Here is a 19216-nt window from a genome sequence, read left to right as displayed (position 1 = left end):
TTAAATGTGCTAGGCGCGGTGTTAATGTTTTGCATGGATTAGCTGTACTTCATTTAAGCAGGTACCATTACAATTTCCACTTTACAAATGAAGAAATGGGTTCAGAAAAATTAAGCGATTTCCAAGGTCACAAAGTTCTGGGAACTCTTTTCATTGCCTCAAATGCAGCGGAAATGCAACGTAGAGAGAGAATGCCAGAACGCAAGTAGTGCAGGACCGCCGGCGGGCCGGGAAGCCAAGGACCGGGCACGCTCCCGGCGATCAGTAGCTTTCCTACGGCGCTGCCTAAGGGCTCCATTACGCCGAAGCACAGACCGGAAGTGTTCCTGCCGGGCGCGTATCTGCTGCGCACGACCGGAAGTTTCTGTCCGCGGCTTTGCAGAGATCGGGGAGTGGTGGCGGCGGCTGCTGGGCATTACAGGTGCGGAGGCGCTGGGGCTTAGGAGGCAGATGGGGCCGTTAGGGAGACCCCAGCGGCGGGACACAGGCGGAATCCCGACCTGACCCGGGCCACCCCGCCCCGACCTGGGCAGAAGTGGCTCTGCCCCCGGATCTGAGCCTGCTCCCTCCTCAGGCGCTGACCCTTGACCTCGGGGCGCTCCCCCCATTGCAGGCGCGATGGCTACTGGCGCGGATGTGCGGGACATTCTAGAACTCGGGGGTCCGGAGGGGGATGCAGCCTCCGGGACCATCAGCAAGAAGGACATTATCAACCCAGACAAGGTAGCAGGGGCTCCCGAGAGCGTTGGGTAGCGGCAGTGAAGTGGGGAGGGGTGGCAGCGGAAGAGATGGGCGAGGGGATGGGGTGCTACACTTTAGTGAGATGGGAGGTAAATGTGTGCCTTAACGGGGCAGGGAATATGTGCTGCCTCGATGAGATGGGGCGGAGGGGGCGGGGCACCTGTAGGAAATGGGGACTTAGGGGGTGTGACACTTGGAAGAGATGAGAGGACCAAGCGAGTGTGCCATTCTGAGGGGTGGTGGGGAGGTATCTTTACTCCGACAGGTTGGACTCTACCCAGTGAGGTGAGGCCGGGAGGGGGTGCCCTTGTCAGTGGGTGTCTGTGCCTCCATTCTCTGTCATACTATGATGGGTGTCATTGTAGCTGCGGGTTTGTGCAGGGATTGAGCTGGGGTCAAGAATTCTCAGGAAAGGGAGTCTAGGCTGTGGTTCCTCTCCTGTGGGTTCCCTTCTCAGAAAAAGTCCAAGAAGTCCTCCGAGACGCTGACTTTCAAGAGGCCGGAGGGCATGCACCGGGAGGTCTATGCACTGCTGTACTCCGACAAGAAGCAAGTATCAGAGCCCCAAGCCCCAGGCCCTGATCTTCGACCCACTGCATGTCCCTGACGTTTAGTTCTCTGCCAATTCTCCTGGGTCTCTGCCCCGGCCAGGGCTGCTGCTCACTTAGAGACGGCGGGAGGAGCTCAGATCTCTCTCTCCCAGACCTGACTTCCCAGGTAGACCAAAGGCTTTCTCCACACCTCAGACGCTAACCTCTCACCTCCCTACACCTTGCTGTCAGGGATGCACCCCCACTGCTACCCAGTGACACTGGTCAAGGCTACCGCACAGTGAAGGCCAAGCTGGGCTCCAAGAAGGTACGGCCCTGGAAGTGGATGCCATTCACTAACCCAGCCCGCAAGGATGGAGCGATGTTCTTCCACTGGCGACGAGCAGCTGAGGAGGGCAAAGACTACCCCTTCGCCAGGTTCAATAAGGTGAGCCACCACCATTTGGACGTAGGCCACAGTTGTCCACACACTGTGAGCCACTTGTGTGGGCTCTAGAGCCTTTGTTTCAACAGTGGTTACCCACTCAGTCCTGAGGCAAATACCTGCGGGGTGGGCCTCTCTGGGTCTTGTCTGCCATGGGACCTTGTCCTTCCCTGGACCTGCGATGATTTTTGGTGGCTTCACTTGACCCTTCAAATGTGCTCTTCCTTAGAGCTGTGTCCTAGGTATTCTACTCTTCCCACTCTATACTTTTCCCTATTTGTGTCTCATTTGCCCTGTGGTTCGGTTACCCTCTGTATGCCACTGACCCCAACTGAACGTCTCCAGTCCAAATCATCAGTACCTACATATCCCATCTTTTACTTAACATCTCTCCCTGAAGGTCCCACAGGGCTTCAGTTCAAGTAAGTGCTCTCTCTTACCTACCCCCAAACCTGTTCCCCATATCAGTAAATGGTACCACTACCCATGCAATTGCCCAAACCAGAAACTTGGGAATCATTCTTGACTTAGTTTCTCCCTTAGCTCTCACATTATTTTAATCAACAACAGGACAGAGAAGGTAAGGGAAGACAGATCAGAAACATATAAGCAAAGAAATGGGATTCTTTCAGATAAGAGTCATCAACAATATGAAATAGGCTATTAATGGGATATGAAATGAGATAGGGTGAACTTGTAAGTGTAAGGATGACCTCATTAGATAGGGTGGCCAGAGCAGGCCTCTCTGAGAAGGTGGCATTTGAGCTAGAACTGAGTGATATTCATTGAGTCCTACTGATTCTGTTTCCATAATACATCACGTCTTCCTGTTTTTAATCCCCTATGTCAGCACCCTAGTCCAACCTGAATTACCTCTGGTTTAGATTATTAAGGCTCAGATGGAGCAGGGCCTTAGCCAGACTCAGCCAGCCAGAGAGAGGCAGGGCTGGACGAGGGTTTTCCAGGCCTCTGCTTAAGCCACTATACAATATGACCTTGCATTCCCTGCAGCCTGGAGCAGCCGAGGCTTTGAGCCTGAAAGCATTAGGGGCTTAAACCCAGGCCTCCCAAGTCCTGACTTCTTTCCCCTCAGCCTGATATATCCCACTGCTCTGGATACTTCCCCATGATGGCTTCTCAGGCACAGCACATCCAGGTGTGACCCACCATTCTCCCCTGTGCTCCAAACCTGGTTTCTTCTATCTTACCGCCATCTTGCCCCCTCCCAGGTCCAGTGGAGGGAGAGGCTGAAGATGTCAGATTGAGAAGGGACAATCAGAAGTGAGGCATTGAGGCAATGGAGGAAAGGTTGGATGAGACAATTCGAAGTGAAGACAGAAGAATGTCCATGTTGCATTTAATAAATACCACTCCATGCCAAGCCAGGCCCTAGGCACTGGGGACACAAAAATGAATCAGACACAATGTCTACCCTCCAGAAACTGTCTGTGTTGTTAGGGAGGGGTTGGGAGAGGAATAGGCGATTATGATTTGGTAGGATGCATGCTATAGTCGGATGCATGCTATAGTCGGAAGCTTCATGGAAGCTTCCTGAAGTTAGAGCTTGAGTTGAGTCTTGAAAGATGTCACCAGATGATAATAGGAAAGTAGTGCAGTGATTTTTTTCAGGCAGAGGGGATAGCATGAGGAAAAGGCACAAATTTAAAAGCAGTCATGCCCTAGCCAGTTTGGCTCAGTGGATAGAGCATCGGCCTGTGGACCAAAGGTCCCAGGTTGCAGACTCCTCCCCAACCCTGGCCCTGGTTGGGGCTTATGCAGGAGGCAACCAATAAACGTGTTTCTCTCACATCGATGTTTCTGTCCTTCCCTCTCTCTTCCACTCTCCCTAAAAAATCAATGGAAAAATATCCTTGGGTGAGGATTAACAAACAACAACAAAAAGCAGTCACAGGTATGGCGTGCTCTGGGCATTTCCCTGTAGATGAAGCCTAAAGCCCAAGGTAGAACATGGTGGGAGATGAAGGGCCAGGTCAGGCAGCCAGGCCCAGGAGTTTGGGCTTTGCCCTGATGTCTTTGGATAGCCAGACAGATTTTAAATTTCAGTTTTAGAAAGATCATGATGACCACAGGTGGCGAATGAAGTCAGAGGTAAGTGAACAAATGATCTTCCCTCCAATACTGCTGATTCCTGGAGTCCTGCTTATTAGTCCATGGCTCCTTGCTGCCCTCTTGCTCAAGCCAGAAACACAGGAGTCACCAGCGACAGCACTTCCCTCCCCCCTGCACGTCCAGTTGCCAAGTCCTCTGGTTTTTAAAGCCTCAAGCCTGTGCCCTTTTCTCTACCTTCCACTTGTGCTGATTTAGTTCAGGCCTCACTTCTTACCTGCATTCTTTCTAAAACCTGCCAGCTAGTCTCCTAGGCGCTCATTTCACCTCATCTGTCCTCACTGCTGCCAGGGTGCTCTTTGCAAAAGAGAATCATGACCATTTCACTCTTTTCTTTAAAACTAACCTGTTGGCTCCAGTCACCCTCAGGGCACACAAGGCCTGCAGCAGCTGGTCTCTGCTGACTCTTTTCATGCCTTTCCCTGTGTCGCCCTTTACTTGTGTCCCTAACTGCCAAGCTCGCACACATGAGGCTGTTTCTCGCTCATCACTGTATTTATGTTGCTCCCTCTGCCTCGGATTTTCTCCGCCATCTTCCCTCACCAGTTCACTTCTGCTTGACCTTAAGACTGAACCAGGCCTCATTTACCTCCACCCTGACCAACCCTGTTCCCAGGCTGGATCGGGTGTCACTCATTACACCCCAGGCATACCTTTGTCATTAGATGACTGTGTTGTTTCTTCAGCTGGACTGTCATCCCTGTCCCCAGCAGAGGTCTAGCAGGCCCATGATGAATGTTTGTTGAATGAATGGATGGCTCCCTCACTTGACTGTGAGCTCCTTGAGAGCAGGACTGGCTACACAGTTCCTGAGTACTTTATTAAAATACATGGCATTGAAATGCACAGGAGGGATACTTAACCAAACCTGGGAAACCAGACTTCCCAGAGGCGATAAGAAGTTATCTAGGAAGAAGGAATGGGGAAATGTGAAGACAGTTCAGGCAAGAACAACGAAAGCGGAGGGAGACATCACTGCTAGTCATTTGGTTGGAACTTAAGGTCCAGGAGGGACAATGGCAGCAGAGAGGGGTCTTTCACCCCTGGGTTCACTGATTGATTCAGTAAATATTCATTGAAACCTGCAGAGTGCTTGGCCCTGGGCTGGACCCGGGAGGTGGGAAATGAACGAGACGACCCTTACTCTCGAGTTTAGGGTACTTTTGGACTAGTGGGAGCCTTTGAGGGGCTTAAAAATGGATGGCTGGGTGGCCTGCTCAGATATATATTCTAGAATGCTTCTCAAGGTATCCATGGTAAAGGATATTTAAAAAAAGATTAGACAAAATACAAGTCCGCGTTTCTGTCAGGTTCAGCAGTGTGTGATTACTGTAAAATTGTTACAAAGGTTTCTAAGTGCCTACTCTGCTTTCTTACCATACACCAGGGATAACAGTGCAGACAGCACTGGCCTGTAGGCTGTGCTTTGAGTAGCACTGCGCAGAGATCCATGTTGGCTGCAGATGGAGAATTGCCTGGGGGAGGACTGAATGGAGGCAGAGAGAGCGTGGGAGGGCTGTTTCTCTGATCCAGGAAGATGGTAGTGGTGATCTCAACTGGGATGTCGCAGTGGATAGTTTCCAGAGGATAGAGAACGCAGAGGCAGGCTGCCCGGGCCTCTGATCAAGCAGTTTCTTCCCTCACTCTGTGTGTGCGGAGGGTGTGGGGTGAGGGGGAGTCAAGGGTAAAGGTAGGAATTAAGATGCCTCCCCGGTTTCTGGCTTGGGCACCTGGGTTGAGTGATGGGACTGTGACTGACATCTGGACTGGAGGAGATTGATGTGCTCAGTACTGAACGTATTAAGTTTTTATTTTTTTAAATTGAGGTGTAATTGACATAACGGTTAGTTTAAGGCGTACAACGTAATGATTCAATATTTGTATGTACTGCAAAATGATCACCACAATGAGTCTTGTTAATATCCGTCACTTGAACATCTTAAGTTGTATGTGGAACCTCACAGATGTTCAAGAGGCAGCTGGAATTAAGGGTCTTGAGAGCAGGTTCTGAGCCCTGTGGTTTTTGATAGAGAAACTTCCCTGGTCCAACCTGGCATTGACTCTTTCATGGGGTCTCTGACTGGCAGACTCAGCTGGTGGTGGTGCTGCTTGTCCCTGAGGGAGGTCTAGGGGACCGGCATGGGCTGGGGTGCATATGTTGGAAGTAGGATTCAGGTGCCTTTTCTATAGAGCTGTGACCTTAGCCAGCTCTGGGGGAGCTGCAAGTCTCACTGCCACCACTGGATGGCAGGCGTGCTTCAGACAAGTGTCCATGGACTAGAGGAGTCGGCCTTTTTCCAGTATTTAGCCACCTGCCCCCCCCTCCATATTTGACCTTTGGACTCCACAGAAGTGCTTACCTGTGGGCCTGTCACCTTAACCATGGGGGCAGGAGCATGTGTGCGGTTACTGGGGCTGTGGAGCCGAAGGCAGGGTGAAGTGGCTCCTGGAGTGAACGCAGAGGCAGGCTGCCCGGGCCTCTGATCAAGCAGTTCCTTCCCTCCCTCTGGGAATACCATCTCCAGGCTGCCCGTGCAAGGCCCAGGCAGAGGATTTGCTTTTGTCTAGCCCAGGGATTGGCAATAAACAAGAGGGGCTGTGGTCGAAGCAGACTGGAGTCCACTGGACGTGACACCACGTGGGCATGTCCCAACTCTGCCCCTCTGTGCCTGTAGACGGTGCAGGTGCCGGTGTACTCAGAGCAGGAGTACCAGCTCTATCTTCATGACGACGCTTGGACGAAAGCAGAAACTGACCACCTCTTCGATCTCAGCCGCCGCTTTGATCTTCGTTTTGTGGTTATCCATGACCGGTATGACCACCAGCAGTTCAAGGTGAGCTGGTGTTCATTTGCATGTGTGCCTAACCCCAGGCCTAGCAGGCCCACTGCTCTCAGGCCACCCCTTGCACATGCCTCTGAGTGTCCCCCCCCCCAGCCCATCCCCCATGTCTTTATCCTCAGAAGCGTTCTGTGGAGGACTTGAAGGAACGGTACTACCACATCTGTGCTAAGCTTGCCAATGTGCGGGCTGTGCCAGGCACAGACCTTAAGATACCAGTATTTGATGCTGGGCATGAGCGACGGCGGAAGGAACAGCTGGAGCGCCTCTATAACCGGACCCCAGAGCAGGTTAGCCCTGAGCCCCCAAACTCTCCTCCATGCCCCCAAATCCATTGCTTCCATCCTCAAAACCCTCAATTCTCTTCCCCAAGTCCCCCTACCTCCCACTGGTTGGTACCTGTGTGCACCCCCATCCCAGTCCTACCCCTCACTAGCCACCCTCCCTGCTCTGATAGTCCTTCACCTCCCTCATGACCTCTTCTCAGATTCCCCCAGACAGCCCAGCACCCCTTCATCTCCATCTACCCTCCCTCCCCCATGGACCTGCATGTGTCTTAGCATCTCTCACTTTCCCAGGTGGCAGAGGAGGAGTACTTGCTACAGGAGCTGCGCAAGATCGAGGCCCGGAAGAAGGAGCGGGAGAAGCGCAGTCAGGACCTGCAGAAGCTGATAACGGCGGCCGACACCACTGCAGAGCAACGGCGCACTGAACGCAAGGCCCCCAAGAAGAAGCTACCCCAGAAAAAGGAGGCCGAGAAGCCGGTGTGGAGACTAAATCAGCCCAGCTCAGGGTGGAGGGGTCGCCTGGCACAGGGGACCTAGTGGGAAGCTATGAGAGCACCCAGAGCCGGCAGGTGCTGGGACTAACACTAGGTCTACTCCCTGTGACACTTCCTAACTCCTCTTCCCCCAGGCTGTTCCTGAGACTGCAGGCATCAAGTTTCCAGACTTCAAGTCTGCAGGTGTCACGCTGAGGAGCCAGCGGGTATGTGTGTCACTTCCTTCAATGTGTTTGGACCCTGGGCTGGAGCAGGAGGAGAGGGTGTGCCATGTGCTGCAGGTAGAGGGGGCCTCGGGGATGTGGCCAGGCTGAGGTCATAGCTTCCACTGGCTGGCTATTTCCTTTTCTGACCCAGAGCTGCCTCCAGGGGTTAACTTCTCTTCCACTCCCCCCACTGCCGTTAGTCCCCTTCATTCTAAGGTGCTTGTGGGGGAGAGGGCTGAGCTGCTGGGTCATTGCAGATGAAGCTGCCAAGCTCTGTGGGGCAGAAGAAGATCAAGGCCTTGGAACAGATGCTGTTGGAGCTGGGTGTGGGTGAGTGTGGAGGCTGGGACCCCCAGGACGGACCCTCCCGAGGCCGTGGATAAAGGCAGGGGGAGGGCGGTCCCTGTTGCCAGCCTTCCCGCACACCCTGGCTCTGCCCTGAGCCTTCCACCCACCACCTGCAGAACTGAGCCCCACACCCACGGAGGAGTTGGTGCACATGTTCAATGAGCTGCGGAGTGACCTGGTGCTGCTCTACGAGCTCAAGCAGGCCTGTGCCAACTGCGAGTATGAGCTGCAGATGCTGCGGCACCGTCACGAGGCACTGGCCCGGGCTGGCGTGCTGGGGGCCCCTGCCACACCAGCATCAGGCCCGGCCCCGGCCTCTGCTGAGTCAGCGGTACCTGAATCTGGTCTCACCCCTGACCTCACCAAGGACACCATCATTGATGTGGTGGGTGCACCTCTCACGCCCAATTCGGTAAGAGCCTGGACAAGCTGGAAGAGTATGAACTGGCCCTGCATGTGAGCATGCTCACATGTGCGCACAGGCTTGCTCCCTCTAGTGCCTGCAATGGGAATTGTCACTCTGAGGGGTGGAGACTCAGGGCGGGAGTGGGTGGGTGGCCAGTGTGAGACACAGGCACCAAGCCTGAATCGGGCCTCAGGGGCTGGCCATAGATCTCATTATCTTCTATGTATCCTCAGAGGAAGCGACGGGAATCGGCCTCCAGCTCCTCTTCTGTGAAGAAAGCCAAGAAGCCATGAGGGACCACACTGGGTGTGGATGCTGCTGCTGTGTAAATAGAGCTGCTGAGTGGACTGGGCTACTTCCGTTTCTTTCCCACCATTTCTGCCGCCCCTGGCTGGGAGGGTGAGCAGGAGGGAGTCATCACACCTACTTTATGGGTGGCATTGGGGCCTACTGGCATGGAGGCCCTTAGTAGCCCTCTACCCATTAAGCACTGCCCATGTTGCCCAAACACCTGTGCCTAGGAACACCTGTGGTTCTACATTCAAGGTGGCTCTCATGCAGCCATGGCCTCAGATACCAGCAGCTTCAAGCAGCCTCATGCTCTCAGTGGCTGTGGCCCTGTGCATATTCATTGGGGGAGGGGGGGGGGGGCGGCTCGGAGGTACGTCAGTGACAACTAGCTGCACTGGTGGCCTTGAGCACAGAGTAGCCTGGAACACACTAGCTCCTCCCCTTCCTGACAGCATCAGGCACAGCATTGCCGGTGCACACATTACCCAGGGCCTCATTTCCCCGACTTTATTCAGTGGCACGTTCACAGCGGGGATGGGGTGGACATAAGATCTGTCCTGGAGCCCTGGGGGCACCACACACCATGCACTACAGATGGGAGGGGGCACAGGGGGCTTGGTGGCCCCAGCAGAAGCCTGTGTACCAGGGAGAGGCAGTAAGTGCCTGGGTCCCCCTAGCCCAGGCCCATAATGGGAGGGGCTAATACTGGGCTGAGGTTGTGGGATGGGGATGGGAGGCCACAAAGTATCTGCTCCAGAGGGACCAAGTGGCCAAGCTCTTACCCAGGGCACAAGCCCGCAGGGCAGGCTGGGGACACTCGACGTAGAGCTGTGCCACTCTCCCTTTTCCCCGCTGGTGAGGGAGAGGAGGATTCTGGGTTGGGCCAAGCAGCTACCCTGTATTGCCCCATCCCATTCTCGGCCAATCAGAACGGCTTCGAGGTCTGCTTGAAGATGAAGCCTCGATATGCAAGTGTCTTCATGATGTTGGCAATGTTCTTGCAGTCATCTGAAACGAGAAAGAGAAGACATTTAGATGGGCCCCAGATCCTTCCCTTCCATGTCCATAGGTGCTCTTACATGGGTGGGGGTGGGAAGCAGGGTCAGATTCAGGAGCCAGACTTTAAACTAGGGGGTCCCACTCCCTTGTGGCAGCAACTCCAGCGTTAGGTCGGGCTGGATGATGCTGGCCGGGCAGGAAGCCTGGTCTCAATGTTTCTCAGTCCCATAATTCATGCTGGAAATTGGCCGGCGTGTCCCGCCCCGGCCCCAGTGGTGATGTATGGGCGCCGTCGCAGTAAGAAAAAGGCAGAGTAAATGTGTAATTTCTCCCTTGACGGCCCCCGGCCGCTGGGCGATCCTTCTTGTTGCCGCCGCGTGGGGACGGCCTGTCCGCCACACTCCGTCTTCCCGCCACCCGCCTTGATGTCTCCATTTCATTACTGTGCGGCCATTCATCACGCCCACGGCCAGGGTGACTTTGCCGCCACTTTCGTGTGTGGAAGATGTGGCCCAGGCCATAATCACTGGTGACAAGGCACAAGCCTCGGCACTTCCGGGCCAGGGCCCTGGGAGACACCTGCCCTGGGCCCCAGGCTCAGGTGCTCAAACAGCAACCTGCCTGGAGCCTGCTCCTGTGCAGTCCCAGACCAGTGGAGGGGGTCCAGGTTTGTGGTTCCCTAACATCCTGGCCATTAACCTTCTATTGGACACACCTGAGCCCAAGCCCTGCCTCTCCTACCACCGTAGGCTCAAAGCTGGTGCTGGGAGGGCTTTAGCCCTGTCTGGCGGTGGCTCAGGTTAAATGTGTCTGTGTCTGCCAGACCCTGTGAGGCAATTTCACCAGTATTGTTCCCCACACTCAAAGCTGTCCCAGAACCCTGGTGGTCACAGGAACAGGTATTCCGGGGCTTTAGTATCATGGACATGGGTCAGGATGTGTTCTGTCATCACCAGCAGGAGGTACAACGTCCCAGAGCTTGTCCACTATAGTAAGCCCAGGACAGAAATGGCCCAAGGGCCTGGGTTTTTCTTTTCCACTGCCCAGAGCAGCCACCAACTCCTGATCCCTTCGCCAGCTTCTCCTCCCACCCCTCTCCCACCTCCCATAGATGCTCCCAGCCCATAATCAGGGCTCAGCTGCCACCAGCCCTGATGGGATCGATGGTTGTGATGGCAGAAGTACTGCACATTGATGTCATAATCAGGTATGGGAGGTGGTAAGGTCAAGGTGGGGTCAGGAGGCTCCACAGCTGCCAAGGACCAACCCCTTCCACTGAGTCCCTCAACCTGCCCTTGCCAGGACCTTAGCCTAGGAAAGGGGACCCACCAGAGCTAAAATGGTTGTGAGAAGTCTCTGGTCAGGCCAGAGCCAGTATCATTAGCCAGTCACCAGCTCTGCAGCCCCTGCTTAGACCAGACTGGGCCCTGTCTTGCAGAGCTCACCATAAAGTATTGGTGGTACATGTGAGCATGGAGAGGTGTGACCGAGGGCTTAGTCACTGGGACACCTTGTTCCTCCAGAGACTCAAGAAGCTACAAGGGCTGGTCTGAAGCAGAAGAGGGAAGACGGATGGGTAGGTAGTGGCGGCCATGGCAACTCCAGATGTGACCCATCCCCGTGGTTTATGGGCCGGACACACACCCTGCTCATCGGAGGCCCTGTCATTTGTCTCCTTTAGTGTGTATGCCTGGGCAGTGGGGGTGGAGAGTGGAGGGAGGGGGTTGTGACAGGAGGAGGTAGGCAGTTGAAAGGCAGGGGAATGGGGCAGGAAGGGCGGTGCAGGCGGGGCGGGTGTGGGATTGGGGCAGGAGGGACCCTGGGAGGGGGGAGGGTTTATGATAGGGCTAGGGCTGTGATCACGCCATCAGAGGAACTCTGATTCGGTGATTTCCTTCCTAAAGAAGTCTGGTCTTGTCCGGGCACCTCCAATCCTTCCTGTCTCCTGTACTCTGGGGACCATAGCCGCTCTGCATATTAAGAATAAGTCCTCTCGTTATCTGCAATTACCCAGCGGCCACACACCTCATTTCTTCCAGCAGAAAAGAAAATTAGTTTTCTATTGACTTCATTTGGCTCCGCCCTCAGTGCTGGACAAATCGCTCAATCTGCCTCCCCTGGCCCAAGTGGAAGTGCCCGGCCCCTGCCCCCAGGCCACCGGCCATCCAGAGGGCAAGCACTGACCTCCCACCTGTGCCTGGCCCTGAGCTGGGAGAAGACCCATGTGCCCCAGCCTCTGTCCTTGACCTCTTCTGACTACACACGAGACGGCTTCATTCACATGAGGAACGTCAGCTCCCCCGAGGATCATGTCTGCAGCCTGGACCTCCCTCCTGAGCTCAGACCACAGACCCAAGTGCTCTGGAACATCTCCTTCTAGATCTCCATACAAACTCAAAACGTCCAGTAATAAACTGGTTTTCCTCCCCCCGTGTTCTCCATGCCAGTGAAAGGCACCCCCAAACACCCAAACAAGAAATCTGAGTCAGGCCTGACACCTGGCCTTCTCCCTCACTCCCCAAATCTAATCAAGTGTGAACTGTAGACTCTTATTTTCTGTCTAATCACCTACTTCCTGTCAATCTGGCAGTCACTGCCTTGGCCAGCACACCATTCCTTGCTTTTACAGCAGTAACTTGTCCTCGTTCCCCGTCTAATTCATTCTCTTGTTGCCAAAGGGATCTTTCTTACACAAACCTGGTCACCTCCTTTCCTCTTTGAAGTCCTAACCTCTATCTTCCCATGTCAAGGAACCACTTACTGTTTTCTGAAAATGACAAAGTAGGTTCTGGAGTTAGACAGACTTGAGTCTGAACTCTGCCCACTGGCGACAGCCCTGCTTGGTTTCTCTGAGCCCCAGGTGACAGTGGATACGCCTTCAGGGTTGTGAGGAGTAACAGGTGATGCACCGGGTCTCTGCACGTGCATTCTGTTTGGGATGCCTCTTCTTGAGGGAAGACAGGGATGCTAGCTGTCTGGATGACCCAGTGGTGAGAAAGTGTATAATGGACAATCCATGGCATGGATGATGCGGGCTGGCACACCTGATGAAACCATCACTCACTCCACCCACTTGGACTGACTACCGGTCCTGTTTACTGGGGATTGTGGAGTCTCGTTGTTGCGACTGGTCTATGACATGAAGAAAGAGGAGCCCGGATGGGGAGGCACTTGCTTCAGTTCCCCCAGAGTCAGTGGCACAGCACTTACGGGCTTCCAACACAGGCTCTCTCTCCGCCCTGGAAGCCTTCATAAAAGTCCACACAACCTACTTACTGACCAGTGTAAACAGTCACTGGCACGGCTAGAAAACGAGGGAAATGGGTGGAAGCACAGACACAGATCTGGGTCTTTTAACAGATCAGAGAGACAGCAGCAGGGAGTCCTTTGTTTGAGGCCCCGGGGCCACCTGGGGCAGCAGCCGCACCTTCTGGCACCTCTCACTGAGCTAATGAGGTGAGCCTGGAGCTGTTATGGGGTGGGGGCCACGAAGAGCTGGGTCACAGCCTTGTGCTCACACGGAAGGCCTCCAAGAACAGGTCTTCCTCACCTCCAATTTCTAGAAGACTAACCTGTTCGATGTTCTTGCAGGGTCATCAACTTGTGAAAAAAATGACCCTCTTCTCTTCTTTTTATGGGCATTCATATTCTTAATGTTGAAAATATTTTTATATTGCCAAGACCACAATGGGAGGGGTACGGCAGCATAAATCCCCCAGACAGGTGAGTAGAGCTAGAACCTCACAAAGGATAACTTGTTGGCTGGCCCAAGGATAGTCCTGTCTCTGCTGGGCAAAGGAGCTGCTAGTGGAGGGAAGCTCCGGCCATCAGGACACCCAGTGAGGGCTCACCGGGCACAACCACCTGAGGCTGACATGGTTAGCTGCACTTGTTTGGGAATGGAACAGTAGAGGACAGGAAGCAGGACCTGGGCCAGGCTACCCCTAGGAGGGAAGGGGGCTAAGGAATGTCCTGGAGGTCATTCATTTGTGTGCTCATTAATTCGGCACACACACTGACACCTGTGTGCTGGGCGCACACGGGCCGTGGTGGCCGAGGGCTGTGCAGAGTGTAGCTCCCCGTCCTCGAAGAGCTCAGAGACAGACCTGTAGGTGGTGCAGTCTGAACAGTGCTATGAGAAAAGGAGGCACAGAGAAGGGACCTCATTCAGTCTGAGGATCAGAAAAGGGTTCCAGGGAGGACCAAGTTAAGCAGAGGTCTGAGGGGCATATGGGAGGGGCTCGCCAGCATGTTGGGGTTGAAGCTGGGGAGGTGTCCTTGCATAGTGAACAGCATAGGCACATTCTGGAGGGGAAATGTGAAGTTTAGCAAGTGGTGGTGGTGGGGTGATGAAGAATAAGAGGCAGGGAGTGGCAAGAGATGAAGCTGGTGAGGCCAGCAGGGACTGGCTAGAGAAAACTGATGACAGTCCCAAATGAGAAGCTAAGAAACTAAAGGTTTTATTATTCTGGGAATGACAGGGAGACACTAACATGTCTAAGGAGAAGCATGAAAGGACCAAATCTATGTTTCAGAATGATCATTTGAGGATGGAGGGACTAACCCTCAAGGCAGAGACACCAATCAGCAGATGGTACTGTGGTCCAGGCCAGAAGTGGAGGCCAGAACTAGGCCAGTGGCGGCAGAGGGAGAGGTCTACTGGTGATCTGGAGAAGTGGACGGAGGAAAGAGATTTTCAGGAAATTGGATGAGCAGTCCCCTGAGGGGATTGGCAGGCTGGAGGGAGGAGTCCAGGATCTTAGTGCCACTCACGGAGATAAGGCAAACCAAGAGAGGGTGCAGGTTGGGGTCAGTGATGAGCTTAGCTCCGGATGTGTTAAGTCGTGAGGTTCCTATGGGACATCTACACTTATCAGACATTTCCTTTATGTCTCCTAGGCTTTATATCTTGCTTAAAAAGGCCTTCCTTATCCCGGTATTATTAGAAAACCATGATATATTTTCTTCTAATACTTTTTTTTTATGTTTAACTTTTTAAACTGCCTGGAGTTTATTTTGTACATGGTGAGAAACAGAAGCGCTAACTTCATTTTCTCACTAGTGGACAGCCACTTGTCCTATCACCATGGACTGACTACTGCACTTTCCTCGCCCTTTTGATATGATACCTGCCAGACCAGTACACACAATTCCCATACGTGGGTCTATTGGAGCCAGGAAAGAGAATGAACGTGAAATGATCAAAGAGGCCAAGGGGACATCAGGGCAGCAGAGAGACAAGCTGATGACCTTTGAAAACATGAGGCAGTGAGGCCTAAACACGACTCAGACACAACCCGAGGCCTCCTGGCTGCAAGCTCAGCCTGGGAGCACACCTGATCAGTGACCCCCAGGAGCTGGTTGGGAGTGGGGCCAGAGCCCGTGGAGCAGGGACCAGCAAGGAGGGGGTGGGAAGAACAGTGCAGGGAGCAGGAACCACGGGAAGAATAAGCGAGCAAGAGACCTTAGTGTGCAGACTTTCTAGCCCAGGGGTGGGCAAACTTTTTGACTCGAGGGCCACAATGGGTTCTTAAACTGGACCGGAGGGCCGGAACAAAAGCATGGATGGAGTGTTTGTGTGAACTAATATAAATTCAAAGTAAACATCATTACATAAAAGGGTACGGTCTTTTTTTTTTAGTTTTATTCATTTCAAATGGGCGGATCAGGCCCGCGGGCTGTAGTTTGCCCACGGCTGGGCTAGAAGCTCGTTTTACCGCCACATCTGTCCGCTTGTCTGGACAACTGGGCAGCACGCTGGAGAGCAAAGGGCCGGTGGGCCGACCTTCGCCTGCCTGACATAGGCTTGCCAGATTAAATATGTCCCCACCCGATACATATATATATATATATATATACTAAAAAAAATTATTGGTTTTTCTCTGAAATTCTGATTTAACCGGTGTCCTATATTTTATTTGCTAAATCGGCAACTCTCTGCTGGGGGCCAGCACCCTAAGCTACAGCTGGGTCAGTTCAGGATACAACAGCAAACTGCAGCTCACAGGGAAGGCAATGAATTTAGGATTGAACCAGCAGAGGGACCCTGTATGTCCTTATATTCTGGGTTCAAATCCAAATGCCACCACTTAACAACTGTGTGAACCTCTCTAGTTTCGATTTCTTCTTCTCTAAAATGGGAATAAAAATGATAATTACAGCAATTACTCCCCTCAAAGGGTTTTTAAAAAAATGAAATGAATTTTTGTCAAGTGCTTAAAACAGTGACTGGGTTAGTTATTATTGTTGTTGTTTAATAATAACCAATAATAATACTGTTATTCCAACAGTAACACTCTGATATTTCCTAACCCCTGGTTTCTTGTCCCAGACATGCCCTCAGTCCTCTGGGCCCCAGACAGTGCCACCTTGTCCCACGTAACACTCCCCTCCAGATAAAGACTCCACCTCTCCACAGACACGGCTCCCACAGCTCCATTCCCTCCCCCCAGACAGGGCCCTTAGAGCCTCAACTCCAAAGTGACCCCTTCTTCAGTGCCCCCCTCACCCCCCTACATCCCACCGAGGTGCCTGGAGGTGCCACAGGGCTGATGGTGAAGGATGACGGTGGTTCCACAATAAGGGGAAAAGGCAATTTCATCTTGATTAGCAGGCGATTTCTCTCTCCATAATAAGCGCGCTCCAAATAATTAGCGTGCTTTACGTAATAATGAAATTACAGAAATGCAGTCCACTTATTCAAACAACTCACCATTACCATATTTTTAAATATTAGACTTAATTAGAGTTTATCACTTCAGAGAAGTATGCGGACCGAAGATGTTTTTAAAAAAATCCTCATAAAGTGTTTATTAAGCGCTGGTAAAGCTGGGATAATGATGTGTTTGGAAATTAAGGCAATCAAACACTTACCGCTGCTCCTGGAGGCCGGGCATGGAAATGAGGCCATTACACGCCCATTACCCGCCAGCTCACAGCCACTTGGGGGGTGGGGAGAGGATGCGCCTGGCCGAGAGGGCAGAGTGCCCGGAAATGCACGTGCCAACATATCCCACAACAGCCTGACCAGTGAGCACAGCATCACACCCCTTATGTCACTTACATCACATCTGGTCACCAGGGGCCCAACTCAGACTTGGCCAGGGAAATGACTAGACTGGTCCCCAGAGCCAAAGAGGATGCCCAAGACCAACCCAACTGGAACTCCCAGGCCTGGCAGGGTATGTCAACTCCATTCAAATCCCAGTGCAGAGTGAGGACAGAACCCAGGTTCGTCAGTGAGAGGAGCTGGAGGCTGAGGAAGCTACAGACCCCGAGCAGGTGACCACGCCCCACTCTGGGCCACACAACAGCTAGAGTTGTGGGAAGGGGCTAGGAGGAAGCCGGGGAACTGAGTCGGGCAACAAAGATGCTGAGGAGCCAGGGGCCAGGCTCGGAACACACCTGGGGATACAGACCTGGCTCAGGGAAAGGAGGCAAGAAGGGTGGCAGGAGGGGGCTGGTGGCTCCAGGCCCATTTATCCCGGTGAATAACTAATTCCAGAATTTATAGTGCTGGGTTTTTGTTCTGTGGCCATTTATATCTGCAAGGGGAGGAAATGAAGAGGCAGCGCGGACGCCACATCTTTCTGTGTTATTGCTTGTCTGCCATTTGCAAATCATTATTAATTGTGGGCCCTGGTGGCGGGCCGGGCGGGGGCCAGGCTGGGTACATCCACATAGCTCTTCATCAAGGACCCCAGCCGCTGCCCCAGAGAGCCAATTACCCCGCCCTGATTGGGATCAGATAAAGAGGGAATTTTTACAAATTAGGGAATAAATAGAATTTCCACACAGGGCGCGGGCAGGACCTGAGAGGCTGTAATGAAAAACCATCCGTCACCATCAGCGGCCTGGGCACGCAGCCCCGGCACTCCCTCCCCTTGTGGGCCCGCCCTTGTGCGAAGGGGCCTGGGTACACAGGTCTAAGGATACCCCCAACCCCTCCATGGCCCAGAAACAGGGAGAGTTCCCCAGTGAGGTGCCTGTACCCTCTGGGCTGGGAGGTCTCGGGCCCAGCTCTGAGACTGTCCCTTGTGCTGCCTCTCCCTCAGAGTCCTGATCAGGAGGAGACTGAGGCAGTCCTGAGAAAGGCCAGAGTTGGGACTACAGGGCAAAGACCACATCCATGCCCCTATGGCAGCCCTAGGGCAGAGCCCCAGCCCTGTGGACCACTCACTCTGGGCTCCCATTAGCGCTCCTCCCCTTGGATCATTAAATATGTATATCTTATTACACGCCTTGTTAGAGTATCGAGCTCTATTGACTGATGATAAATCCTGAGCCTCGTCCTGGCCATAAATTTATCTGGAGATGATGAAGACTCAATAATCTAGTCAGGCAGATAATATCATCGGGCCTTAAAAAAGATCATTACATTATATGTCAGAATTAAAAGTGAAATACGCCGTAGTAACAGGGAGGCTGCTCGGCCATTATAATGGTGCCCGCCTCCCCCCACTTGTTTCTAGCCAAGGCCCCATCCAGGTGGAGGGACCAAGAAGCCTCACCTTCCTCCTCGCTCTGGGATGCCATAGCTAGAAGTGCCAGAGGATAGCCAGGTAAGCTAAGTGAAGAGGATCTGGCCAGGGATGGAGGTGGCTACTGAGACCAGCTGAGCACATCCGCCATACCTGGCAGCCACCTCTGCCCCAACCAAGCTTCCACCGTAACCTGTCCCCCAGGAGTCTCCTGTAGGACTGTCTTCTGGGGGTCCTCACCCGCTTCCTTAATGGTCTGATTAACTAGGGCAGATGCTTTCCAAAATGGGGACCCCGGGAGATAGAGAGGTTAGGCCAGCTGTGGGCAAACTACGGCCCGCGGGCCGGATCCGGCCCATTTGAAATGAATAAAACTAAAAAAAAAAAAAAAGACCGTACCCTTTTATGTAATGATGTTTACTTTGAATTTGTATTAGTTCACACAAACACTCCATCCATGCTTTTGTTCCGGCCCTCCGGTCCAGTTTAAGAACCCATTGTGGCCCTCGTGTCAAAAAGTTTGCCCACCCCTGGGCTAGGCTGTGTGCCAGCAGCCTACCTGGAGGATTCCTTGTGAGCATGTGCAGACCCGGCCACCCCCTTCCTGAGACTGCCTGTGATAGCCTCTACGTCCTGTCCTTTGAGAAACTTGCTGCCAGCCTCTTGGTTCTCTGACTTCAGCACGAATGCCTTGTCTGTTGTACCTTATTCCCACCACTCCCACAATCACACCTGCAACCTTTTCAACATCCTCTACTGCTCTTCCTTTGAAATATTAAATGCAAATATTCCTAGTTTCTGATGATAAAACACGTTTTCTTCCATGTCACTTGAACCTTGAACCCATTTACAACTCTGCTTCTCCATAGACTTCACCCCTCCTGCTTACACAAGAGCCCTGCCCCTTCTGCAGAGCCCACTCCTCACGCATGTGACCAGGGCGAATGCTCCTCGGCCTGAGCCATTTGTGGTGACCCTATTTCCCTGGCCAGTCTCTACTCTAGGGGTGACCAAGGGTTCTG

At 53.1% G+C, this 19216-nt stretch overlaps 2 protein-coding genes across 13 annotated transcripts in view; one reads left to right on the top strand and one right to left on the bottom strand.

The window, feature by feature from the left end:
• The first annotated feature begins 354 nt into the window (after window positions 1–354).
• DMAP1 (DNA methyltransferase 1 associated protein 1) lies at window positions 355–8776 on the top strand. Of its 2 annotated transcripts, none has more exons than XM_070403263.1 (11): window positions 355–421; window positions 575–723; window positions 1199–1290; window positions 1524–1719; window positions 6519–6677; window positions 6806–6973; window positions 7262–7447; window positions 7599–7670; window positions 7928–8000; window positions 8135–8430; window positions 8658–8776. In XM_070403263.1, exons 2-11 carry the CDS (start codon window positions 619–621, stop codon window positions 8715–8717), a joined length of 1407 nt encoding a protein of 468 aa, XP_070259364.1. In that variant the 5' UTR covers window positions 355–421; window positions 575–618; the 3' UTR covers window positions 8718–8776. The 2 variants fall into 2 exon arrangements, with proteins under 2 accessions (XP_070259364.1, XP_070259365.1); XM_070403264.1 differs by having other exon boundaries at window positions 367–421; window positions 614–723.
• Window positions 8777–9207: 431 nt separating this feature from the next.
• Window positions 9208–19216, bottom strand: part of ERI3 (ERI1 exoribonuclease family member 3) — a 132256-nt gene continuing 122247 nt past the window's right edge. For all 11 annotated transcript variants that reach the window (XM_070404919.1, XM_070404915.1, XM_070404909.1 and 8 more), the window contains one exon: window positions 9208–9723. In XM_070404919.1, coding sequence (XP_070261020.1) covers window positions 9641–9723 — 83 coding nt within the window. In that variant the 3' untranslated portion in view covers window positions 9208–9640. The remainder of the gene's footprint in view (window positions 9724–19216) is intronic.

Source organism: Myotis yumanensis, unplaced genomic scaffold (genome assembly GCF_028538775.1).
Source record: "Myotis yumanensis isolate MYYU_CA2020_CCGP unplaced genomic scaffold, mMyoYum1.0.hap1 SCAF_2, whole genome shotgun sequence".
Taxonomy (NCBI): Eukaryota; Metazoa; Chordata; class Mammalia; order Chiroptera; family Vespertilionidae; genus Myotis; species Myotis yumanensis.
This window is presented reverse-complemented; position numbering and strand designations above follow the sequence as displayed.